General features: G+C 45.0%; 1 protein-coding gene across 3 annotated transcripts; it reads left to right on the plus strand.

Moving 5' to 3' along the window:
* The first annotated feature begins 3,346 nt into the window (after positions 1-3,346).
* LAYN (layilin) lies at positions 3,347-24,827 on the plus strand. Of its 3 annotated transcripts, none has more exons than XM_076002499.1 (7): positions 3,347-3,583; positions 6,516-6,813; positions 12,425-12,582; positions 18,671-18,703; positions 19,318-19,401; positions 21,615-21,714; positions 23,887-24,827. In XM_076002499.1, the coding sequence occupies exons 1-7, from the start codon at positions 3,499-3,501 to the stop codon at positions 24,251-24,253; spliced, it is 1,125 nt and encodes a 374-aa protein (XP_075858614.1). In that variant the 5' UTR covers positions 3,347-3,498; the 3' UTR covers positions 24,254-24,827. The 3 variants fall into 3 exon arrangements, with proteins under 3 accessions (XP_075858614.1, XP_012605060.2, XP_012605061.2); XM_012749606.2 differs by having other exon boundaries at positions 21,612-21,714; positions 23,887-24,810; XM_012749607.2 differs by lacking the exon at positions 18,671-18,703 and having other exon boundaries at positions 21,612-21,714; positions 23,887-24,822.
* Positions 24,828-27,408: the final 2,581 nt, after the last annotated feature.

Genomic DNA, 27,408 nt, shown 5'->3' on the forward strand with positions numbered 1-27,408 from the left:
GTTCTCCCTGTAGAGGTCTTTTACCTCTTTGGTTAAATATATTCCTAGGTACTTTAATTTCTTTGTTGCTATTGTGAAGGGAATTGAGTCTTTGATTTGGTTCTCAATTAGATTGTTGTTGGCGTATATGAATGCCTCTGATTTCTGTGTATTAATTTTGTATCCTGAGACTTTACTAAATTCATTGATCAGTTCCAGGAGTTTCTTGGTTGAATCCTTGGGGTTTTCTAGATACAATATCATATCATCAGCAAACAGTGAAAGTTTGATCTCTTCTGCCCCTATTTGGATACCTTTGATTCCATTTTCCTGTCTGATTGCTGTAGCCAAGACTTCCAGCACTATGTTGAACAGAAGTGGAGATAGTGGGAAGCCTTGTCTGGTTCCAGTTCTAAGTGGGAATGATTTCAATCTTTCCCCATTCAGTATGATGTTGGCTATGGGTCTGTCATATATGGCTTGTATCATTTTTAGGTATGTCCCTTCTATGCCTATTTTCTTAAGTGTTCGTATCATGAAAGGGTGTTGAATTTTGTCAAAAGCTTTTTCTGCATCTATTGAAAGGATCATGTGGTCTTTGTTTTTGCTTCTGTTTATGTGGTGAATTGCATTTATAGATTTACGTATGTTGAACCATCCCTGCATCCCTGGGATGAAGCCCACTTGGTCGTGGTGGATTATTTTTTTGATAAGTGTCTGGATTCGGTTAGCTAAGATTTTGTTGAAAATTTTTGCATCTATATTCATTAGGGATATTGGTCTGTAGTTTTCTTTTTTTGTTGCATCCTTTCCTGGTTTTGGTATCAGAGTAATATTCGCTTCATAAAAGGTGTCGGGGAGGTTTCCGTTCTTCTCGATGTTGTGGAATAGTTTCTGCAAGATAGGTACTAGTTCTTCTTTGTAAGTATGGTAAAATTCAGGTGTGAAGCCATCTGGACCGGGACTTTTCTTTTTAGGGAGATTTTTAATTGCTGTTTCTATTTCAGCTGTTGAGATTGGTCTGTTCAGGGAATCTATTTCTTCCTGGTTGAGCCTAGGGAGGCTGTGTGTTTCTAGAAATTTGTCCATTTCCTCCACATTTTCCAGTTTGTGTGCATAAAGATTTTTGTAGTATTCATAAATTGTATCTTGTATCTCTTTGGGATCAGTTGTGATATCTCCTTTTTTATTCCTGATGGAGCTTATTAGAGATTTCTCTTTTCTGCTTTTCGTTAGCTTAGCCAACGGCGTGTCAATCTTGTTTATTTTTTCAAAGAACCAACTTTTTGTTTTATTAATCTCCTGAATAGCTTTCCTGTTTTCAATTTCATTTAGTTCTGATTTGATCTTGTTGATTTCACTTCTTCTGCTGGGTTTGGGGTTGGTCTGTTCTTCTTTTTCCAGCTCTTTGAGTCGTTTCATTAGATTGTCTATTTGTGATCTTCTTGCCTTTTGGTTATAGGCATTTATGGAGATAAACTTTCCTCTCGGAACTGCTTTAGCTGTGTCCCAGAGGAGTTGATAACTTGTCTCTCCATTGTCGTTTTCTTCATAGAAGTTTTTTATTTCCGTCTTGATTTCTTCATTTACGAAGTAATCATTTAGTAGGAGGTTGTTTAATTTCCACGTTTTTGTGTAGAAATGTGAGTTTCTGTTAGGGTTGATTTCTAGTTTTATTCCACTGTGATCTGAGAAGGTACATGGTATGATTTCTATTTTTTTAAATTTCTTGAGATTTTCTTTGTGTCCTAGGATATGGTCAATCTTAGAGAATGTCCCATGAGCTGATGAGAAGAACGTATATTCAGTGGATTTTGGGTAGAATGTTCTGTAGATGTCTGTCAGGCCCAATTGTTCTAGAGTTTTGTTTAAGTCCATTATTTCTTTATTAATTTTCTGTTTGGAGGATCTGTCTCGTGCTGTCAGTGGGGTGTTGAAATCCCCGGCGATTATGGAGTTGCTATTAATCCATTTGCTTAGCTCCAGTAAGGTTTGCTTTATGAATCTGGGTGCACCTAAGTTGGGTGCATATATATTTAAAATTGTTATCTCTTCTTGTTGGACTGTGCCCTTCACCTCTTCCATTGTTTTGATAACCAAGAATTTCTAGAAAGAATGTGTGTTGGGTGTGAGATATTCTAATTGGGACATAGAGAAGGGCTGTAAATGAACATGCCATAAAGGTCAGTCCCCATCCTGCTGCTGTTTTCCACAATAGCAGAACTTTCCCAGATTTTCAGCTTATACTGAAATTGATCCCACCCCCAGCTTGTTTGTGTCCAGGCCTGTTTGTCTAGAATTGCAGTGGCCATAGGCCTTGGAAACATCGCTGCTTTCTTGACTGTTGTTTTGAAAAGCAGCAAGTAGGTAAGGAGCAGCAAACTGGAGCCAAAATCCAGCAGTCTGTGGCCCAGATAGGGCTGGTGCTGTGCTTCACAACAGCATGGTGTGGCAGGAAAGGCAAGGGAATCAGCCTCACCTTCTGCTACTGAGTCCCTTAGTCCTTAGACTGGAGGCTCACTTTATTGTCTGAATATATTTGAAAACATTTTGTCGACTATAAGAAGCCAATGTAAAACACAACTACTGTGGAAGTTTACAAGAGGCAGCACACACTGAGGGCTAGGTTGGTTAGGAAAGCTTTTCCAAAGGAAATAGTTTCATTCTTTCCTGGCGGCAGAGGTCCAAGGCTGAACTCCGTACTCACCACCCCCACCTCCCATCATGTGCCCTGCAAGAGGCAGAATCCTTTCCGTGCTGAGCTCTGGGATACCGCTTGGCTTCTGGTGGAAGCCGCTCTCCTTTTAGCCTGGAGAACTCAACTCAGACACCTTCCCTAGACGCTATCCGCGCTGTGCCCCGTCACTTTCCCGGCCAGTGGGCACGCTGCCCGCTTGAGCATCTGTTCTCTGCATCGACCATTCCTTTTTAAGGTGAAGGAAGCCCTGAGTGCCGGGACTGCGGCCCACCGAGCCCTTGGTATTAATAATAGGCATTGGTGCCTCGCCTCTCCCTTTGGACCGCGCAGCTGCGTGAACTTGGCTACGGTCCCGGGGAGTAGGGGTGAGGTGTGTGCGGTTTTTTAGCTACAGTGCACTCTTCATCAGATTTCAGAGAAGCCAGACTGGAACTTTCCTCCGCCCCGTGACCTAGGCAATTGCAGGGTCTCCCTGGGAAACTCGGAACCGGGCAGGGAGCAGCCGGCCCTCAGCTCCCCGCCCTCCGCCCCCAGCCCTGCAGCTCGCTCCCCTCCAGCTGGCCGAGCGCCTGGCGCCGAGCTCGCTGGAGGAGGCCGTCGGGGGCGGGCCAGGCAGCGGGGCTGCCCTCCCCGCAGTGACGTCCCAGGGGGCGGAGGGGCGACCGACTGACTGCACGCCCTCCCCCACTCCTCTCGGTGCCCAGTCCGTGCTCGGGAGATGCCGCTGCCGCGGTTGCAGTTGTCGCGCATGCAGCAGCCGGTCCGCCAGCTCCACCGCCGCCGTAGCGCCGGGCTGTCCCGGGGCGCACCAGAGTCGGGCCATGCAGCCGGGAGCGGCGCTGCAGGCAGTGCTGCTGGCCGCGCTGCTGGTGGGGCCGCGGGGCGCGAGCGGTCGCCTGCTGAGCGGTGAGTGCGCGGGCGGGCTCGGCTGATGCACCCCTTACTCCCCAGCTGCTGCCTCCTCGGGGTCGCCCCCTCTTCCCCGGCCCTCCGCGAGGTGGGAAGGGGGAAGCGCCCCCTGCCCCACTCCCACACTCAGCCCTCCGGAGGCTCCTCGTTAGGGAGCAGGCGTCTGTGTCCAGCGCGGGTTCCCGAGGCCGCCCAGGTCCCTGCGTATCCTGGAGCGCTCGAAGTCAGTTCCCGGCCTGGGGTTTCGGGGTTGGGCCAAAGGAGGTAGGGGAGGTGGGCAGTAGGCAAACTTGCCTCCGCGGGTGCCCCTTTGGCCCGCTCCACTGAGCGCGGCGAGGTAGTCTCAGGGGTCCCCACGCGGGACAGGATTCCAACTAGCCCCCATCTGCTGCCCGCTCCGGGAGGCGGCCACGGTCACGGCCACGGCGGGGTAGGGATGCCCTGGGAACCCTGCCTGTCACTCCTCGTCTCTTCTGGGGGAGGATGGCCGGACCCAGCGCCTACAATGAGAGCGCTTAGAGATCGGGAAAGAAGTGCAGTTGGCGCGGGACGAGCCGCGCCTGGCTCCGGGAGTGACTCTGCTTCCTTCCTCCTGTCGGGACCTCAGAGGAGGTACGGCGCTCTGGCTTCTCGCCTCTTCCAGTTGTTCTGCGGGTCGTGGGGAGAGTATCCGCGCCCTTTTCTCGGGTGCCCTCTGCAGGAACCGACAGCTTGGCCAAGTGGGACGGAGGAGAATGGGAACCTCCTCCACTCGGGGACCCCGGCTTGCGAAGCTGATTTAAATAATCTGAAAGTGGTTTCAGGGTGCGGGTGGGGCTCAGGGCGGCAAAAGGGGAGGGCGACTGAACTGAGACACTTGGGTTAGGGCTGCAGGGACTCCGTCCTTGGTCGTGGGGGACAGAGGCCCCTCCCGCCCTTCCCCTTCCTGAGAAAGAGAAGAGAAGGACACTTCCTGAAGGCAGGGGAACCAGATGGGCCCTTGGGCCTCCTTCCAGCTCTGGCTGTCTCTAGCTTTCATCCGCTGACTTTGGGATGTGTGGCCAGGCTGGACCGTACAGGAAACTGGTTTAAGGTGTTATGTGTTCTCTTGACAGCCCAGCGTGGAAAAGCTGGGGCTGCCAGGAAATTGAACTCCGGCTTATGTTATGATGGTGGCCAGGCTGGGCGTGTTCCTGGGGGCTGTTGTTCGCCTTTCCTCTGCTGTCTGATTTGGAGCCAGCTCTAAGGAATCATGGAAGCTCCTGCCCAGGCAGCATCCCGGCCCAGCCTCTCTGGAGCACCTCCTGGGAGAATGTCTGGCTTCTGGGCCCTCCTAATTTGCTGGTGGACCAGGCTAGTTAGGGTTTCTCTATTTAGCAGCAATAGTCAAATAGTGGCAAGAAAAGGGAGAAGATGCAAATCCCTTATAACTTGTTGCTTATTGAGGATTTATTTATAAAAAGTGATGAGAGAAGAAATAGAAAATATTCACTGGAGCCTTCTGGATCATCTGCACGTGCTTTTTCCCACTTAGCACTAATAATGTAGTTAAGCGACTGTGGCCTTTTGCCCTGTCTTCTGGACAGGATTGGGAATGATGAAAGCTATCTGGCTCCCTGCACAGCTGCAAAACAAATTAGGAAAGTGAGACCATTCCAGAAGGTCTGGGAAGAGGTTCCCTAAACCCAAATCCTTTACCCCTGGCTCTGTGGCAGCAGTTCACAGCCATAGGCCACAGTTTGGCACTCTCGTCACAGGGGACTACTCCCCCTGGTGATCTGTGGTTCTCACTTTATACATTTGGATCCAGAAAACATACACCGGGTGCTCCTGTGGGCTGGGAACTGGCATTTGTGTCTTCCCAGCACCTAGCACAGGGCCGGGCACAGAGTGTACACTCAATAAATGTTAATTGAACAAAGGAGTAGGGAGGCTGACGTCTGAGTTGCAGCAAGGTTTCAATCACACACACACACAAGCGAGGGCCGAGTGCGCTGGTGAATGATTTGTTACTGGCTTTTCCACCCATTTGTCTGAGATGGTCTTCGGCAGTCAGGTGTCACCCTGATGAGACACATTACCTGGGCTCCCAGGGCAGCGGGAGCCTGGGGTGGAGTGGGGAGCCGGCGGTGCGGTGCACTGGTACCACAGCATGACTTTATAACTAGAGCCGAGTTCTGACTCAGGTGATGCTGCTGATAGCTGTGTGACCTTAACCAACGTGCCCAATTTCTCGGAGCCTCAGTGTTCTCATTTGTAAAATGGGGCATAAACAATATCTACATCAGGGGACTGTTGTTGAGAGTTAAACAAGAGAAAGTATGTATGTAAATGTAGAGCCCTTACCATAACTCATGGCACACAGGAAGAATCCAGTAAACCTTCACTGTCGTCTTTAGGTCAGGGACTGTCAGTAGGAGAGAACCCGCTGGATCTGACCCTCTTAGCTTCTGCTTACGCCAGATACTGAGCAAATTCTCAGTCCTGCTGCATGGACAGTGAGTTCCAGGTGGAGGAGCCCAGGCTTGACTTCAGAATACCTTTCCTACCTGAAGGAACCACCAAACAAACATACTCACCTTAAGCCACACTATTCCCTGAGACTCCCTAATGAAAGTATTGTTTGTGTGCCTTTCAGTGAAACCATAAACATTCACCTACTTTTCTTTGAAAGGGTAGTCGACTATGTCTGCTTTTCAAGAACCTGTAATGGAATAAACAAAACATGATGTCCCTGTACAATATGGGTAACAGAGTTTTAAAAATCACTGTATCTCCCAGCTGGAAGGAATATTAATTTGCTTGGGAACCCTACCTGACATGATTACAGTCCACTGACAAGTAATCAGAATTTCTATCCAGGGATAGCTTCATTCAGATGCTTCCAAGTACCCCTGCCCCAGTGTACTTTCAGGGATACTGAAACAGGTTGGCTTCTTTTTTTCTCTAGGGCAGCCAGTCTGCCGGGGAGGAACACAGAAGCCTTGTTATAAAGTCATTTACTTCCATGATTCTTCTCGAAGACTCAACTTTGAGGAAGCCAAAGAAGCCTGCAGGAGGGATGGGGGCCAGCTAGTCAGCATCGAGTCTGAAGATGAACAGAGACTGATAGAAAAGTTCATTGAAAACCTCTTGGCATCTGATGGTGACTTCTGGATTGGGCTCAGGAGGCATGAGGAGAAACAAAGCAATAGCACAGCCTGCCAGGACCTTTATGCTTGGACTGATGGCAGCACATCGAAATTTAGGTAAGTGTGTGGAACCCACTGCAGCCGACTCATATGATGCAACTCAAAAAAGAGGCAGGCTGGATCCAAGGTGCCAGATCAGTGGGAAGAAGAGAACACCCAGCCAGACAGAGCCCTGAGAAGGCAGAACAGCTATTGACCAGAGCAGTGTGGTGAGGGGGTGGTGAACTCAGCCTTTTGGGGCCTAACTGATCTCCAAAGAGCTCTGTTCAGGTGGGCATGACCCAGCAGTGTTGTTTCAATGCACACGATGCTTGGAGTCAGTGGTTCTGGCTATATGGCCTTTTGGACTAGAACCCCATTGAGAGACTGAAGATCCACAGGGCTGAGATTCATGGTAGGATGCCAGACCACACAGAATTGTTATAATGGGCAAGAAATCAGAGAGCCAAGATCTCTGGGATTGGCCAAGACTGGGGACTTCAGGAAGGCTTCAGTTTGTAGGACCCTCCTTAACCCCCAGTGTCAAGAGTCACTCATACCAACCCTGGCACCATGACATTGCCATCATCCCTTCCTGAGAAATGCAGTGCCATGGACAAACATTAAAAAAAAAAAATCAAAATTAAGAGACAGATATGAGACTAGGAAAATGTTTATGACAAGTCTAACAAACAGTTAATATCATTTTATGATAAACAGTTTATATAAGTCAATAAAACACTAAGAACCCAAAAGATAAAGAGACCAAAGACCTGAGCAGTTTACAAAATAGAAAATCTAAATGGCAAATAATCATATGGGGAAAAGTCTAAACCCATCAAAAGAATGAAGACTAAAATGCATATTTGTTACCTATTACATGTATGACAGCACGTCAGCATCTGTCCCAGTCTACCCTATATGCTGATCAGACCCACATCTTCACCAAGTTCTAGGAGTAGCTCCTCCAGGATTTGCGTAAACCTCTCTTCCTGGGAGAAACTTTAAAAACCAGGGGTAGTAGGTTGAACTACACTTCCCATCACTGCAGCTGGTCGCATGGCCACAACTAATACTGACTGCCACCTCTGCTATCCAGTCTAGGTTCCCTCGCTGTCTGCTGCCCTCAATGGCTTACCTTGCAGCATCTCTAAAGGGTCTGAGACCCTACTCACCTTACACTTCTCTGGCTGGAATAAGTGCGTTTTTCCATTGATCATCAAAATTGGTCAAGTGAGTACCAAGAGATACCCAAGTACATAACATGGGTGCCTTCTACATCCCCATAATACCTAACAGCGAACTTACATCCTCCTAATAATCACAGTCAATTACCTCCTGCCAAGATAATGGCTCCTTTCCTTGCCTGCTGGTTTCTGGACACAGGATCCCAAAGTGTTCAAGTGGCAGTGATAGCTCAAAGTTTAATAAGACTCTTGCAGTATCTTCTGGCAAAAAGTATTCCCTTGTGGGAGCCAGGTCCTCTAAACTTCCAGAGCCTGGAGTTGCAGAGACAGGAAGCATAAATTCCTCAATTGGGTGAAGCTAAGCAGGGCTACTCATTCTTCCACCCCTTGGCTCTCAGACCTATGTATTCATACTATTGGGGACACAGGACCATATTAAGGGCATCCATTTAAAGCGTAAACCACATCTTGACGGATGATGCCCCATCCCTACAAAATAGTGCCTCTAAGCTGATGTTCCCATGGTGTTTTCAACAAGCTATTCTATCACTCTGTCAGACTGCCAGCTTCAGGATGGTATAATTTGTGACATAACTAATACATCCCATGGCTGGGTGCCTACCCCCACACCTTCTTTGCTAACGTAGGTCCCTTTGTCCAATGAGATGTTATTTGGGATCCTGTTCTGGTCGATTAAATATTTTGTAAGCCTTTGGTTCGTGGTGCTGACTAAGGCCCTGAGGCAGGAAAGGCAAACCAAACCCCAGATTGTGTGTATGTTCCTATCAGAATGAATCATTGCCCCTTCCAGGGGTCCAATGCAGTCAACCTGTCACCAAGTACCATGTTATTGTTGGTATTGGTGCTCAAGTGCGTCAAGTGTTAGTGCTGTGTCATAGACTTAACATTGGTCTCTGTTGCTGGCAGGTTGAACGTTTGGCATTAGCAGGACCTAGATTTGGCCTTCGTGAGTGGGAGCCTATCTGTTGAACCCATGCATAACCTTCATCTCTGCCATGACAGCAACTCTATTCATGTATCTATTGTTCAAGCACTGGGGTGGTTGATAATGGGCTGGCTGGCATCCCCTGGCTGAGTCGTCTTGTCTCCCCGGTTGTTTTGTGCTTCTTCCATGGTAGATGCTCCCTGGAGAGCTTTAACATCTCATGGAAAGATTCTCAAACTCTATGCTCACTCCCATATGTCTATTCGCATCACTCTATCCACCAACTAAAGCTCTGGCCACTGGGAGGATGTGTCCTTACCACTATCTCTCAAGGCCACCTCCGAGTGGGGCTGCAGGGCAGCTGCTGTCTATTTCAGCATGTACTCCCATATTTAGCTGACCTACCCATGAACCATGCTCTGGCTGCCTGAATCCTCTAGTCATAAGGGATTCCTCCATGCAGGCATCGGTGTGAGCTGAGGGAGAGGCTCTGGTCCAACAGTGGCAGGTGTCAGGGCAGTCTGCTCTACCTGACCATACACTGCCACTTAGCCCTGCTTACACAGTGCCCTTCAGTCCTGGATGTATTTCTTCCATCTTACAATGGATTGAATCTGGGCGTGCCCAACCTGTGATGAGGTATGTCTGGCAAAGCCTGTGTCATGATGGGCAGGTTGTGCTACATGGTCTCTCGGTGCTTCTTGCCTAGTGGCAAGCCAGGAGTTGTTTTTGAACAAGCGACTAATTTTCAGCTATAGATGGCATGGCCTTGCTCTAGAATCCTAGGGTCTGCACTGTGATTCTCTCATTGGGGCTTGTCACAAATTCCATATGGCATTATTTTTCCCCACCACTACATCTCTAATAATAGGGTCTACTCGATCATGGAGCCCAGGTGGCAAGTCTGTTTGCACACAGCCTAGACCCACTTCCAAGTTCTTTTCTGCTGTGGATCCCACTCAAAGATGCCCATCTTTCATGTCACTTGGTATACATGCTAGAACGGTATTCCCAGGTGTGAAATACGCTGCCTCTAGAACCCAGAGAGGCCTGCCAAGTGCTGTGCTTCCTTCTTCAAATTATTGCAAGATGCAATAGTTTCATTTGAAAGAGATGCTCTGGTATCCTCTAGATCACTAGACACCTACAGATTTTATTGAAGTGGTAGGTCCCTGATTCTTCCTAGGATCTATTGTCAACCCTCTGGAGTATATGAGTCTTACTAAGGTCTCCAATGCACTAAACACTTCTTGTTCATCTTGTCCAATTATCATGATATCAGCAATATAGTGGGCCTGTCTGATTTTCTGCGAGATGTCTAGGAAGTCCAGGTCTCCTCACACCATATTATGACAGAGGGTGGGAAAAATTCACATAGCCTTGAGGCAAGACCATAAGTATATACTGTTGTCTATTCCAACAGACTGTTTCAGATCCCCTTTCTGATACAGATGGAAAAGAATGTGTTCACCTGATCTACAAACTAAGAACCTGAGGGCATGTTAACCTGCTCTAGCAAAGATACCACATATTTCACAGCAGCTAAAATTACAGCTTCCACTTGGTTGAGTTTTCTAGCATCATCCTTCAGGATCTGCCTGGTTTTTGCAGGAGTCACACTAGTGAATTAAATAGAGATATGATGGGTAACCCCTGCATTCTCTGGTTCTTTAAGTGGGGCATTACTTTATGCATTTTCCCTGGATAAGATATTGTTGATGATTTACTATCTTGGTGAAGATGGGGGAAAGTGCAGTTTCAGAGACTTCCACTTGGCCTTGTCCACTATGATGGTTCTTACCTCATGGGTAAATAGCCCCTTGCCACTAGACAAGGAGCACCAAGAGACCATGCAGCTCAATTTGCCCGCCATAAGCTAAGGAGCCAATGTGGAACTGTACCAACTACCAATATGTCATATATTTGGGGACTGAAGAATGATCACTGGCTGGAGTCTCACTGTGAGATGGTCCTGGACCAGATCCTATTTAATACCTGGCCCCAATATGCTTCCACTCTGATGGGTAACTTTGATAACAGTTCATGTCTGTGTATTAATGTCAACTTGCACCCTGTGTCCAATAGTCCTCATAGTATTTGGATATTCCTCTTTCCCCAGGGCATGGTTATTTGAGTAAATGGCCATAGGTCCTTTTGGGGGAAGAACAGTGAAAATTATTAAAATGTGCACCTACCATGGTGTTGCAGGGTCCTTCTTACTAGAAACCTGGCTTCTCCCTGCATCAGTGAGTTCTGAGTTTGGGAATTGGCTTAAGTCTAGAAATTATGTGGTCAGCATAATATTCCTTCTATCCATGGAACAAAATATCATAAAGCCATAAGGCCACTGGGGAAGGGAACAAGGAAAGTCAGAGTAAGAGGCCCAATAGGGTTGGCAAATGGGCTAAATAATGGGATAACTAATGAGATGCAGAGCCCAGCCCTCTTCAGGGCCCCCAGCTGTCCAGGCATGGCATCCAAGGAATGTTGGTTGCAAGCTCAGCTACCGTCCAGGAAATTCAGTCCAATGGGTGTAGCAAGGGATCTTCCTTTTGGTGACAGCAACACAGACTCAAACAGAGACTTATTGTGATGCCAACAGGGACCTGTCTCTTAGCTGTCTCTTTCCTATGGAGGGGTTCTGACAAGAGCCATGCAGAGCAGCAGTACCTGCTCTGAGCATCAGGGCAAGACTTGAGCCCTGGAGGAAAGAGCTCAGGTGAGTAACCAGCAGACTTCAAAGCCCAGCTCTAAGTCAACACCTGGGGTAGGTGCTTGAAGATTTAAACCTTCTGTGGGATCCAGGGTTTTAACCTGGCACACACATATCTAGCTGGGTGGCAGCACCATTTAATTTCAAGACAGTAGAGCTAAGGCCACCAGTGCACCCCTTCACAGGGCTGGGGAGACAATGACAAGACATCTGGCAATAAAGGCTGAGGGGCTTATCAGCCTGATCAAGTGGAAACAACTTAAAAACTGAAAAAAGACCAAATGCTCCTCCCGCTCTTGTCTCCACCTTCTTACTTGCATTGACAGCCTCTATACTTTGGAATGTCTTGCTCACATGCTTGGATTTCCCACCTCCTTCCCAGACCTGGGAAGGCAGCAGTGGCCTTTGAAAAGCCTGGGGAGATGGGAGCAGGGCAAGCTCTGGGTGAGATAAACCATGCCTCTTCCCAGTGCATCTAATCTCTAAAAAAAAAAGAGAGAGAGAAACAAAACCCAATTAGCAAAAAGCAAGAAAGAAATAAGATCGCCCAGACTAGCTCTGCTAGCTGCTTTTTCTCATAATTACTTTGCAGACATCATATGATGATATATTCCTCCCTGCAAAGAGACCGTGGCAAATGTCAGATGACTGATTGCGCTGTCCGTATTAGAAAGCGTGCAATTCTACTTATTGGCAGCACTTCAATTCCTCCCTGTCTCTGTATTGTGTTCTGAAGCAGCTGCTTATGTTCATGGCTCAGTGGAACTTGATGGGGAAACAAGGGCTTTGAAGTCTTGGGGTATCCTTCTCCAGCTGCCCACTTTGTCGACCCCTTTCCTACAGGCACTGGTACGTGGACGAGCCTTCCTGCGGCAGCGAGGTCTGCGTGGTCATGTACCATCAGCCATCGGCACCCGCAGGCATCGGAGGCCCCTACATGTTCCAGTGGAACGACGACCGATGCAACATGAAGAACAATTTCATTTGCAAATATTCTGATGGTAATGAATCCTCTCCCCAGCTGTGCAGCTGAGTTCTCAACCTCCTCTCTCATTTCATAAGCAGCTGCGAGTACCCAGCATTTGTCATGTGGTCTCTAAGAAAGCTTGTTGCAAATGCCAGCAACGTTAAACTTTGGGAATTCTTGTAAAGGGAAATGTAATGGCACTTTCGCACTGAGGAGTGAGTCCAGCAAAGGAAAGGTTATCAGATGCTAAGAGAAGGGATAAAAATAAATAAATAAATAAAGGGTCTAACTTATATGTGATGAAGGAAGACTTACAAGAACTGCAGGAAATAAAAAGCCCTCTAAGTGGAGAGCCACAAATTCTTATTCTTTCCATATGTGAGGTTGGCTGTAAGAGCTTGGAATAAGCTGGCCATTGCTCCTGCAAGTCTTCTACCGGCCATGTGAGATTATTGTCTGGGGCTTTAAGGAAACATAGTAACACCCAGAGGAGATAAATGATAAAGTACACCAATTTCTCCAGCACCGGGCAGAGACAGCAGGCACTTTGATGAGCAGGTTTAATCTCCCCAGACTATCCACTATTTATGCCTTGCAAATTTAATTTACGTTTGCATCCAGATCTTTAAGGGTTTTCAGTTGGCTACAAGCCCCATAGTTTCAATCTGCTGGAGTTTCCCAGACTCCTCCATTATAACCGATTTAGATTTAAACATCAACTGGTCCTTCACTTGTTCTTGAAGTTTCTCACCTCCCTGAAGCCAACTGCTTGGCCCCAATTCTGCATTCTTTCCTGACAGAAGTAGAGTGATGGCCGGGCGTGGTGGCTCACTCCTGTAATCCTAGCACTCTGGGAGGCCCAGGCGAGTGGATCGCTCAAGGTCAGGAGTTCAAAACCAGCTTGAGCAAGAGCGAGACCCTATCTCTACTACAAATAGAAAGAAATTAAGTGGCCAACAAAAATATATATAGAAAAATTTGGCCGGGCATGGTGGCACATGCCTGTAGTCCCAGCTACTCAGGAGCCTGAAGCAGAAGGATTGCTTGAGCCCAGGAGTTTGAGGTTGCTATGAGCTACCGTGTTTCCCCGAATATAAGACCTACCCATAACATAAGCCCTAGCAGGATTTCTAAGCATTTGCACAATATAAGCCCTACCCTGAAAATAAGACCTAGTGATGGGCGTGGCTATACAGCATATCTGCACAACCCAAGCATTTTGTCACAGAGCGGTAAAGAAGATGAGCAGAACTTTTCATCTGCCCCATCGTGACAGCTACTATCCCAGGGGTGACCGGAAAGGTGCGGGCAGCCCCACCAACAAGGTTGGATCCCACTGTCAGGTCCCCATCAGGTCCCTGTCATCCTTTGCATGCTGTAAGCTGAGGCTTTGAGGGGAAAATAACACATCCCCTGAAAATAAGCCCTAGGGTGTCCTCTTGAGGAAAAATAAATATAAGACCCTGTCTTATTTTCAGGGAAACACGGTAGTTAGTTTGGGACTAAATAATCCTGTCATTATAAAATCGTTTGAATTGCACCATGCTTTGGGGGCAATTTTTGCTGCTAAGAGATGTTTGTCCTCCCTTTTTTCCTTCTCAGATGAATTCTTCTTTCCAGCGACCTGGCCTCCCCACCACTGAGTTGTCTTTAGGCAGGGAGACTGGCTTAGCAGGTTGCCTTTTTAAAGCAGTGAAAGCAAGGTACTTGGTACATGCTGGTTTTCCATCACTTTTGTTAATTATATTCTATTAGCTCCATGGTTTAAACTTTTGCATTTCTTTAACATTTTTTGAAATGTGAAGTTTTGAAATTTGCTTTAATAGCCTTTTATTTTTGAACTTGGAACCTTTTTTGGAAAAAAAAATCATATTCATTATTTTTTGCTATTGTCTGTATTAGTTACACTGAATCCTGGCAAGAAAAACATTGCACACTCAAAGGGTCTGACGAGGAGAGTGTATTAAAAAGGATATTTGCTGAGGGGTAGGCAGAGAGCAAGAGATGGTAAAGCACCCAGGAACTAGCTATAGTGGAAGCTGCTACCACACCTAGGCTCAAATGGGCAAAGGGAGGGAACGGTTTTAGCAGAACCGGGAGAAAGCCTGGGGTCTGGGAAGAGGACCCACCCAGCAGGAGCTGTTATCACAGTATATGCTACTGTCAAACCATATGGGAGTAAATACAGAGACCTCTCTCCTCCTACCCTCTGATCTCCTGCCTTTGCCTCCCATTGGCTAAGTCCAATCAGAGATCAAAGGGCAAGGTTCTTATGCCTCAGTTGCCTCTTTGTATTTAGAGATAATAAAAGTTTCTACCTCAAAGAAAAAGAGATCAAAGGACAAGGGATCCACATTGAAACAGTCCGTAGAGGTCAACCTCCCAGGACACAGAGAAGGACAGAAAATGAAGCCAACAGAGGGCGGGGGGCATGTGGAGAAAAACTAACACATTGGCTTTATGTGGCCACCTATCCTCAGGATAAGTTCATATACCTTAGCTTGCCAGGAAAAGATGGGCACAATCGGGCCCTTGCCTGCCTGTCCAGCCTCAATTCTCACCACTCTTATTCCTCTCCCCATCCTATTCCAATACCTTTGCACTCAATGCTGTTCCCCAAGAGGTCTTCATTGCTGTTCCATGCTTGGAACACCCTTCCCCCTTTCCCAGTCAACTCATTCTCCCCCTCCCGGTTCCGGTTAGACATCACCTTTTCTCATAACTAATAAGTGCAACAGATGATCCTGGACTGGATCCTGGATCATAATGTGATGATGATGATGATGATGATGATGATTTTCTATAAATGACATTATTAGGACAATTAGCAGAATTTGAAGGAGGTCTGTAGATTATAGTATTATGTCAATGTTGATTTCTTGGTTTTGATTTGTACTGCAGTTTTTTGTTTTTGTTTTTGGGTTTTGAGACAGAGTCTCGCTTTGTTGCCCAGGCTAGAGTGAGTGCCATGGCATCAGCCTGGCTCACAGCAACCTCAAACTCCTGGGCTCAAGCAATCCTTCTGCCTCAGCCTCCCGAGTAGCTGGGACTACAGGCATACACCACCATGCCCGGCTAATTTTTTCTGTATATATTAGTTGACCAATTAATTTCTTTCTAATTATAGTAGAGACGGGGTCTTGCTCTTGCTCAGGCTGGTTTCAAACTCCTGACCTCGAGCAATCTGCCCGCCTCAGCCTCCCAAAGTGCTAGGATTACAGGCATGAGCCACGGCACCTGGCTTGTACTGCAGTTTGTACTGCAGTTTTGTAAGAGAATGCCCCTCCCCCCTTTTAAATATAGACTGAAGTCTTTAAGAGTAAAGGAGTACGACATCTGCAAATTATTCTCAAAAAAATTATGTATGCGTATGTATAGATATCAGGATATGTATGTGTTTATATATATTTTATATATACTGTGTTTCCCCCAAAATAAGACAGGGTCTTATATTTATTTTTCCTCAAGAAGATATCCTAGGGCTTATTTTCAGGGGATGTGTTATTTTTTTAAGTACAGTACAACAATCTACCATTTATCAAAATATAGTTAAGTTGTCTTCTTCTGGAACATCATTATAACTCTCCAAACCCCGAATTCCATCCTGAATTTCTTGCGACTCTATTTCCTTTAGAACCATTGGCCCCAATCTCTCACGTTGAGCAATAGAGCTGTCATGGGGCAGATGAGAAGGGCTGCTTGTCTTCTTTACCGCTCTGCGATGAAATGCATGGGTTGTGCAGATACGCTGCGTAGACACGCCCATCACTAGGTCTTATTTTCGGGTAGGGCTTATATTGCGCAAATGCTTAGAAATCCTGCTAGGGCTTATTTTATGGGTAGGCCTTATTTTCAGGGAAACACAGTATATCTAGAGAGAGAGAGAGAGAAGGGAGAGAGAGAGGATAATGAAGTAAATGAAATGTGGTCAAATGATAAGGTGAAGGATATGTGAGAATTCTTTGTACTATTCTTGCAAATTTTCATAACTGTGAAATTATTTCAAAATAAGTTTAAAAAGTAACTTCCTTTAGGAAGCCTTTCAGGGCCCCTCCAAACCAGGTCCGGTGTTCCTCCCATGAGGATCTTAGCACTCTCCAACACACAGGACTTTAACTGCCTGTTTGCAAGTTTGTCCCCTTCACCACGTGGTTGGCGTGTGTTTAACCGCTTGATGGGCTAGGGGAAGCTCCCTTGAGTGGTTCCGACAGGATGGCACCCCATTATGCCTGGGTGGCAAGGGGCGGGGCTAATGATAACACCCTCAATTAGATTTGAGAACATGGCCACATAGAGAGACAGCATGCTAGCCAGACCTGAACACTTGATTACTACTGGGATATGCTAAAGGCATACTCAGGGAAAATCAGACGCAAATCGTCTGCGGCATCTCAGATGCAGGTGCAAGACGGATGGAAATGCTGCATCGATGTGCCACGTTTACTGCAATTTTGCACACTGGATTGAGCTGTGGAGGGACAACATTTTGAACAGATCATGGAATGTCATTGAATATACTATGCATTTCAATATAATATCACAAAATTAATATTAATTGATAGTCTTTTGTATTTCCAGATTTTATGACCATCCTGTAGAATGAACTAGGATTAGGAAGAATTAAAGGGCTGGGATTATTTCTCACTTGCTGTTTTATCTCTACTACTTAGCACAGTTATGTCTCCTTACCATCTCAATTTGCATTTGCATTTATTTGGCTGAAATCCCAGTTCAGCTGCTAATTAGCTGTGAGATTTGGGCAAGTCACTTAATCTCCCTGTATCTTGGCTTCCTAATGTACAAAACCAGAATAATAATAAGGCTACCTCACAAGGCTGTTATCAGGATTAATTGAGTTTGTTTTTATAAAACACTTAGAGCGATTTCTACCATATAGCATGTATTACTCAAGTGGGTTTTATTAAAATAAATAAATGAATTTGCATCACCTCTACACACATACACTTATGGGAAGATGACAGAAAGTTTCTGTCCTTTCTGAATGAAAGTTCAGAATAGGCATGACATCATGGCTTAGGACTGTGATTTCTAAAGTCTTGTCCTCAAGAACCCTGTCCCTGTGAACTCCAGAGCATCTGATTAGCATAAGACACTCACTGCCAATACAAGAATACACACTCTCAGCCAAAAGCAAAAACACTGGATGTAGATTGTGTGCGCAGCCTGACTTTCCTGAGGCTCTTTGAAATATTTTAAATGACTCAAGAGTTCTAGATCACTAGTCTCTGCCCTGGTGTTGGCCAGTGGTCTACTTAGCCCCTCAGAGATTTCCACTACTTGGAAAAAAGTGTTTGTTGCTCTCCAGAACACCCTCAACATGAATTGATAAAATGTCTTAGATTGTTTTAAAATAATCCAGGCCAGGAGCATAGTGGGGGAGGAGTAGGGATTATTAGCTGTATTATTAGCTATAAGAGTTGAAGTGTAATGGCACATAGGGATTCATTAGAACAGAATTTCTACTTTTGTGAATATTTAGAAATTCTCATATTTAAAGGTTTTAAATACTTTGTAAAAAAGAAAAAGCCACCGGGCGCGGTGGCTCACACCTGTAATCCTAGCTCTCTGGGAGGCCGAGGCGGGCGGATTGCTCGAGGTCAGGAGTTCGAAACCAGCCTGAGCAAGAGCGAGACCCCGTCTCTACTATAAATAGAAAGAAACTAATTGGCCAACTAATATATATAGAAAAAATTAGCCGGGCATGGTGGCACATGCCTGTAGTCCCAGCTACTTGGGAGGCTGAGGCAGCAGGATTGCTTGAGCCCAGGAGTTTGAGGTTGCTGTGAGCTAGGCTGACGCCACGGCACTCACTCTAGCCTAGGCAACAAAGTGAGACTCTGTCTCAAAAAAAAAAAAAGAAAAGAAAAAGAAAAGAAAAAAAAAAAAGAAAAAGCCACTGAAGTAAAGCTCCGGGAATGCTAGTCTTTGCGAAGAAGCAATTCTTTTGACTTACTAACCCAGTTCCTGGTATCAGGTAACAGTAAATAAAGTTTATTGGATGACTAAATGGGGAAATTAATGGATGCCATGCTCCAGCTGATTTCATTCAGATGGCATGAAAATTTAGTTATTATTTTTGTTTCTGTTTCTTTCTGCTACAGAGAAACCACCAGTTCCTTCTCTGAGGCCTGGAGGTAAGCCTGTCACTTGAGACTTGAGTTAAATGGGGCTGTTTCATAGCCCCTCTTCATAGGTTTAGAACCGTATGCCCTTTAGATCAGATTATTCGACAGAAAGACCACTGGGTGTCAACCCAGGCAATTTGGGCAGGTGTACGCCACACGTAGCCATGACCACTAGTTCGTTGTCTCACTCTCTAGTGTTGTCTATTTCTCTCAAAGCTGAAAAGCAACAGTTGCAAATTCAGTTTGTTACTTGGCATTACTCACAATATGAAACGAATAATCTAATCTAATGAGACAAGAAATGAGCCAAACTGATAATTTATGGTCCTAGAAATGAGTCATTGGTCCTTCCCTTGGCACCGCAGTACTTTAGGTGCCTCCATGTCAGCTGCTTGTTGGCTATCTTGGTACCAGATTCTTGGCAGTAAGGGTCTCACCAAAAAGATGAAGACAATTAAATCTCTAGGGTAGCAAATTCAACCCTTTGCTTTTCTAGGTTTATAGACACTGGTCAAATTGCTACTGCTTTTTTTGCATCCGACTTTGAACGTGGTAGGACCTCAGAGAATACCTGGATTGTGATGCCTTTCTCCAAATTCTCAAATCCATGTGTCTCTCTCCAGGTGAGGAAATAGAGCCAGCAAGGCCCATAGTTCCAGAAGAAACACAGGAAGAAGATGCCAAAGAAACATTCAAAGAAAGTACAGGTAGGTACAGAACTCTCCTGGGAAAAATAGATAAGGAGACTCCCTTGATCACAAATTACTCATGTTTAAACACCCTACTTGGTTCTTTTCCACAGCTACTTAAAAATGGAACTAGACAGGACATCTGTGGCTTTGCAAAACTATTCTAAATGTAAGGTTATCATCAGTGAAATATGTAAATGGAGCTATCCTACGACCATTGTGGGGATTAGACTAGACAGGAGGTGAAAAGTCTGCATGAAGATAGAGCCACCCAGAGGTCATGGGAGATGGAATGAGGATAGGATGGACAGAGTGGATGTGGAGAAATAAGAGCAGAAAGCCCCAAGTCATGATGCATAACATCTGTGATTAATAGTCATTTGCAAAGCAAATAGAGAAATGGGCAAAAACATTTTAAAAGTTAGATCATAAAAGATAAAATAAAATGGGATAACAAATTGGAGTGCTAATGGACTTTCAATCTCATTCTTGCCCTAAGTTTCAAGAGGAAAAATCTGTGTTTTTGTCACTGGACAGCTTTAAAAAAACCACTTTTCTTCTCTGTGCATCAGTTTAATTTTGGGCATAATAGAAGTAATAATATTTTTCTTGAGAGCATCACTGTGTCCACAAAATGAAATAGGATATTGCAATAGTGCAATTCAATTCCACCAGAGTCAGCAGAGACCCCATAGCTTAAGGGCCCAATTCAGAGCATGACTGCCCTCACTTCAGACATCAGCTGTATGTAACTTGCACTCTGACCAACTGGCCACAAACCCAGGAGTGACCACAACCCACCTACTCCCACCTCAGCTTTAATAATTCAGAAAAACTAACAGAACTCAGGAAAACACTATACTTGTGACTACATTTTATTATACAGGATACAAATTAGAAATGGCCAAATGAAGAGAGACACAGAGTGATGTCTGGGAGGGTGCCAAATGGGGAGCTTCCTTGTCCTCTCCCCATGGAATCCGAATACATCATCATCCTCCTTGGTGCATTAATGTGTTCACCAACCGGGAAGCTCCACTGAGCTTTGGTGTCCAGAGGTTTTATTGGGGCTTCATTATATAGGCATGATTGATTTGATCATTGGCTGTGTGGTGGAACTCAGTCTGCAGAGGAGGTCAGGCTGATGTCACCCAGCTCACAGCCCCAACACTGTAATCCCATGGTTGGGCTTTCTGGCATGGCCAGCCCCCAACCCGAGACATCTCCTTACAATCAATTTCAGTACGGTCTGAGTGGCTTGTGAATAACAGAGTCATTCCTGTTACTTGGGAAATTTCAAGGACTTATAGCCTCCTTCCCAGGAACAGCGAAAAAGGCCAGTCAAATTCTTTATTATACAACAGATACAATGCGTGGAAATGCTTTGAAAAAAATACAAAGTGCTGTGCAAAGGCGGGAACCATTTCTGTTGCGCATTGTTATTATTTAAAGTGGGTTTTGAGGATTTGGTTTTTTGATGGTTGTCAGGTGTGCAGCCTCACAGAAAAAAAAAAAAAAAAGCAGTAGCTCCTAGATGGTCAAGAATCTTGAATCCGTGGGATTAAGAAGGGGGCTAGTCTCTAACCCTTGATTCCTCCCAAAGCCCCTTGAGGGAAATGGCTTTGGTTCTAAATCTAAAAAGACTAGAAAGTTCAGAAAAGCAAACCTGTAAGTGTACTGCACAGTCATGCTCATGGACCCAACTGAGTCCTGCTGGTCTTAGTCAGAAATGTTGGGAAGGTTTTATAGTCTAATTCATGTGTTTCCTGTGACCTTCTCTTCCCTGGTGTTGACACCGAGACTTCTGACTTGCTTATTTGTCCCTCTCTCTCCCTTCACCCCCACCTTGGGAACTACCGTGGCTGTCCTTAGGGGCAAAGGTATCAACACTACCCCAATAGCCCCTCCTTTGCTAAGAAAAAAGAAGAATAAAGAATCTCCTTTCTCTGAGGAAAAAAAAATTTTTGTTTTTAAAATTAACAAAAGTACCCTTCTGATATTTGCAAGAGACCCAAAAATTTAAACTTATTTTTGTTATTACTTAGGGCACAGGACAGTAGAAAATGCTCAATTTGCTGAAACTAGGAGACTCTTTGCTAACTGACTGTGTATCTGTCCCCTGCTAGGAATGTGCTCTTTGGAATACTGTGTTGATTATGCCTTTTTAAGCCCAGTTTGAAGTACACAGAAAAATCACCAATGCTGATGATGTGCTTTTTTCTTTTCAGAAGCTGCCTTGAATCTTGCCTACATCCTAATCCCCAGCATCCCCCTTCTCCTCCTCCTTGTGGTCACTGCAGTCATATGCTGGGTTTGGATCTGTAGAAGAAGGCAAGTAAAACCTTTGTGTCTTCTGCCCTCTTTGAGATTTGGATGTTGTTACTTCATTAAAAGCCATGGAATTGCAACACAGTTCACAACCGCAAAGATCCACATCTTGATCAACCCAAGTGCCCATCAGTTCATGAGTGGCTTGATAAAATGTGGTGTATGTATATGCCATGGAGTACTACTCAGCCATAAAAAAGGATGAATTAATTCCTTCTGCAACAATTTGAATGAAACTGGAGACCATTCTCCTAAGTATCTCAAAAATAGAAAAAATAAAAAAACCCACCACATCTACTCATTGTTAAATTGGAACTAACCAATGAGCACACGTGCACAAAGGGAAATAAAACCCAGTGGAAATCAAGTGGGGTGGGGGAGGGACAAAAACCTACCTAATGGGTACAGTGAACACTATTTGGGTGATGGGCATACCTGTAGCCACAACTCAAGCATTACAAAAGTGATCCACGTAACCAAAAACATTTGTACCCCCTGAATATTTGGGGGGGGGGGGAAGCTGTGGCAGCTCCAAGAGAATCACCATTGCAGATTTAAGAGTACATTCTCTGACAGGCTTAGGGCATTCAGAAGTACTAAGCATTTGTGCTGAGTTGTGGGAAGAGAGTGGTCTTACATTGCTTATTTTGTATGTGTAAAAGATTTGAAATGACTTGAAGAGTGAAACTGTGTTATTCACCTCCTGTGCACCCACACGTCACCCAGAAAAAGTGCCGTCTCATGAATGCATGCCCTCACTCCAAAAATGTCTGTGGAGGGAGTGAAGGAATTAATAGTGAGCCATGTGAAAAATGACTGTCCCGAAGCATTCCGGTAAACACCTGAAACTACACCACTTAATTTAAAATGAAAGCACCCAATTCCTTTTAATTGACTTTTCTTTTAATGGAATACACAAGTACAGATTGCCACAAAATATTAATAGCTACAGCAGGTAGCCTAGACAACCTCTGATTATGGTCAGCATCGTATGCCACCATTTTTTAGGTGCCCAGAGCTCTTCTCAGTTATCTTTCTATTCTCTCTTATCATGGTATACATAGAGGCCTAGGATTCCCATTTTACAATGGGAAAACTAAGGTCCAATTTAAGATTTGATGACTAATTTGAAATGAATTAGCAAGATTCCAATGTAGAAGCTATTTCAGTTAATAATAACTTCTTTATAGGATTATTATAAGGGTTAAAGCAGTTAATACATGCAGAATGGGCCTATCATAAGCACTCAAAAAACTATTAGCTGTTACTATGATCATTTTTATTAGTTATTTCCTTTGAATCTAGAAGCAGAATTCAGTTCAAAAAATTACAGATATATTTTCCAACTGCTTACTCTGCAGTTGGTTGTTGATTTCCCTTCCTGACTCTATCTATTTAGCACCTCCCCAGGATTTGGGAATTGCAACTCTAGAGTGGGGTTCTGTCTATCCCAAAGGTTTTTAACCCTTTTTGCGTGTGTGTGTGTGTCACAGACCCCTGTAGCAGTCTAGTGAAGCCTAGAGACTCCTTCCAGAACAATATCTTTAAATGCATAAGGTACATTGGGTTGCAAAGGAAATAATTATACTATTATTATATATTGTTTAGCAAAATATTTCCAAAAATGAATATATAATTCGGTAATATATGTGCTTCTTTATTAATGCATCTTTATGTAGTGGTGGATACAATTACCATAATTTTGAAGTAGAGATGAAGGTAAAATATTGCAGGGCATTTATACTAACTGTGATGTGATGTGAAAACATCTATGATTTCTGTTGGTGGTCAAGTCAAAGATGTTATTGAATTCTACTCTGGTTCATTGCTTACAGTCATACTGCAAGGATATGGCAATTTTCACTTAGAGATGGATTTTTTAAAATGTGATCTCTTTCCCCATTCAGTTCTATGGGGACTCTGGGGACTCCAGGATGATAACCCTGTCCTACACTCTGGCATCAGTGAATGACAGATACAACAATCACTTTAACCACCCTTCCCTGGCTCAGTCCCCCACCCCAACCCAGCGCCCTGCAAAGCCTGTGAGTTAGCAGGTGAGAAGTGCAGCTTAGAGACTGCGCAAGACTTCTCCCTCCAGCCTGGGCAGGAAGCACAGAGATGTTCGCAATCACCTGGCCTAGAATACTCAGCCCTGGTTTTCTTTGTTCCTAGGAAACAGGAGCAGACCGACCCCAGCACAAAGGAGCCACACACCATCTGGCCCTCTCAGCACCAAGTCGGGGACAGCCCGGACCTAGAGGTTTACAATGTCATAAGGAAACAAAGTGAAGCTGACTTAGCCGAGCCCCGGCCAGACCTGAAGAATATTTCATTCCGGGTGTGTTCCGGAGAAGCCACCCCCGATGACACGTCTTGTGACTATGACAACATGGCTGTGAACCCATCGGAAAGTGGGTTCGTGACTCTGGTGAGCGTGGAGAGTGGATTTGTGACCAACGACATTTACGAGTCCTCCCCAGACCGAATGGGGAGGAGCAAGGAGTCCGGATGGGTGGAAAATGAGATATATGGTTATTAGGACGCATGGAAAAAAAAAAAAAAAAGACTTGAACTGACAAGAATAGGGAAGAAATGAGAAGCAAAATTCTATTTTCTATAAGGAGAATACCCGGAAGGTCTATGGACATGCTCAGATCAGGTCCTGTGGTTGAGCATGTGGCCCCCATTAGCCCCTGTTGGATCCCCCAAGTTTTGGCTGTACCCTTTATCCCAGCCTCTCACCCAGCTCTACCTTACGAGAGAGAAAGTATGTTGCCCAGGGTCTGGCACATAGTAGAGTCTCAATAAATGTCAGTTACTTGGTCACATCTGACTTTCAAGGACGGTGCTTTACCTGGCCGGGTTAAGGTCAGCTGTGGAGCTTAGAAAAGCCACCTCTACGTCCTGTTTTCCTTGTGTGTGCAGCAGCACATAGAATCAAAAGGAGACAGAAACTACAGACTCTTTCCAAAGGCGCCAGGCTAGCCTGCATATGGGCAATTCTCTTATCTGTTTTATTCAAAGAATAAAATCAAATAAAAAGCAGGAAGCAGAATGTTAGTCTGTGTCTGCAACCCCTCCCTCCGCATATGACCTCCGGGGACCTTTTTTTTCTTTCTCCTGACATCCAAACTTGGAAATACCCAACTTGAGAAACTAAAACTGAAATTTGAGTCTCAGCTTCTAGGCGTATCTGTGCTCTCAGCCCACGTTGTTCTGTTTGCATGCTTGTTTTACTGCAGCATCGACATCATATTACTCATAATGATACTAATTCTGCCGCTTCTTAGGGACTTTTGGTCTCAAATCAAGAGAAAAGTTTCTCAGCCCAGCATCAGTCATGTACAGTTTGAAGGTCTGAAAGCCATTATTTAAATTACCAGCAACCTCCCTCCATCAGCTTAATAATGTTATTTTAACCTTTCCTCACATACCTTATTTTTTAAAAGTTTAGCAACCTATGGAGCCACAACCTAGGCAGAGTTAACTAGTCTGGGTCAGAGCAGTGTCGAATGTAGTAGATCGTAATCACCGCCCAATTATCTGCCCTACTGGGGCGGTGAACATGCTGGGAAACAAAAACATCATTCCTGCCTTCTCCAGGAAATGTGTTTTGCAGTTCAAAATTTCAAGCATAAACAGGGAGCACATGGTCCGAAGGACTGATTCATTGCTCTAAAACGCCCAAGTTCCCATTTTGCTGCAGGCACCCTGGCTCTATAACCCTTCCCTTTATCCTTCATTTTGCCCCACAGCTCTGTCTGCTGTAGGTTGCCAGCCCCACGAGGGTAGGAATCCCATCACACCTCCTGGCAACCCTGACAGCGCCTTGCAGAGTAGCAATCAGTATCAATTGAATGAATGGACAATGTATCTTTCAGAGTGATGTAAAAAGTAGCCTAAATGTTTCAGCTTAAAATTTTGTGGGAATCGTTTTTTCACAGTCCCCCTGGTGGAGAAAGTAATTGAGTAATTTTTGTTGGGAAAGCACTCCTAACGCCTAGAAGGAGGAAACATAGTAACAAGCAAAGAGAAGCTGGTGAACTGTGTTAACAACTTACTTGAATGGTATCGCTAACTCTTGAAATGAGGACCCGTTCTTAATCTGTACAGGGGGTAAGGTTACAATCAGAGTGGACCGTCAGCATCTTCTCTTTGTCATTTGTGGGTGATCTCTGCTGGGCCCCATAGATCTCTTCTTTCTGTGTTTGCACACAGGCTGTCTTCCCCCATATTTTAGTTATTCGATTTCTTTTTTCTTCCTAAGATGTACTATCCTGGGTTTGTCCAACTCCACTTCTATCTCTAATAATTGTGTTTCCTTATTTAACAAAGAGTTGCTAAATGTTAAGTGTTTGCTATGCTCAAATTGAACATTGAGCTTATTCGATGAGCTAGTATCGTATGGAAATTCAGTAAGCCTGTTTCATAATTGCTACGGTTTGAATGTCTGTCCCCTCCAAAACTCATGTTGAAACTTAATCTGCAATGTGACAGTGTTGAGAGCTTTAACAGGTGACTGGGTCTTGAGGGCCTCTGCCTTCGTGAATGGGTTAATCCTTTCATGGATTAATGGATTAATTAGTTAACAGATTAATGGGTTATCATGGGAGTGGGACTTATGGCTCTATGAGAAGAGGAAGAGGGACCTGAGCGAGCATACTCAGCCCCTCACCACTGGCTCCACAGAGAGTCCCCATCAGCAAAAACACCCTCACCAGACACGGCCCCTCAACCTTGGACTTTCTGGTCTGCAGAACTATAAGAAATCAATTTTTTTCTTTATAAATTACCCCACTTCACATATTATAAGCAACAGAAAACAGACTAAGACAATCATTTAAAACCTAGTTCCCCAACTTTTGCTCCACTGTGACACAATGACAGAGGAAATGCATGCATCAGATAACCCCCTGGGTCTCTCCACTGGACAAGAGTTTCTTGAATACTCACCAAGTGCCACACGCTGTGCTAGATGTGACACACAGCCAGACTTCAGGCTGAGGCTCAGATACGTTGGGTTGTAGGTTATATGCATTTCCCAACGTGGTAGCTGTGAGGCTCTTATTTTTTTCCTTGTGCTATCCCCTTATTTATTTATTCAGAAAGCTTTAGACACACCTACTTTGTGTTAGGAAATGTGCTAGGTACTAGGCATAGTACCTTATCATGGTAAATAAGACAGACCCAGGCTCCATCTCACGGAAAAATATATCAGAACATAAGTGAGTGGAAGAGAACTTGCCATAATTTGTTTTTAAAATTATTTGCAGCTTTTTCTATTCTCCTTCCTTTTTCCCTTCCTTTCCCTTCCTTTCTGTTCCCGAACACTTGGGTCCTAAAGCCAAATTGAGAGGATGGTAAGCATCTGTGCTCAAGGAGGTGGGGGGACTTGGTAGCTCAGAGTGGGGTGTCAGGCCCAAGCAGGGTGAGGAGGGTTCCCATGCAGAGGAGAGACCTGGTGCAGGTGTGGCCTGGGTAGGTGAGGAGGCCACCCACATAGGGGAGGGGCAGCAGCAACAGTGGGGGATTGGTTGCATACAAGGGGGTGGATGAAATAAGTAAGCACACTGAGGATAAGGAGAGCCAGGTTTCTCACTGTCACAGAAGGCAGATATGAAGTGGAAGAAAACTGGAATGGGCCCTACAGTGTAAGAATGAAATTAGAAACACTGGAGTCACCTCATGGCTTTC

The sequence above is a fragment of the Microcebus murinus genome, chromosome 4 (assembly GCF_040939455.1).
Source record: "Microcebus murinus isolate Inina chromosome 4, M.murinus_Inina_mat1.0, whole genome shotgun sequence".
In the NCBI taxonomy this organism is placed as follows: domain Eukaryota; kingdom Metazoa; phylum Chordata; class Mammalia; order Primates; family Cheirogaleidae; genus Microcebus; species Microcebus murinus.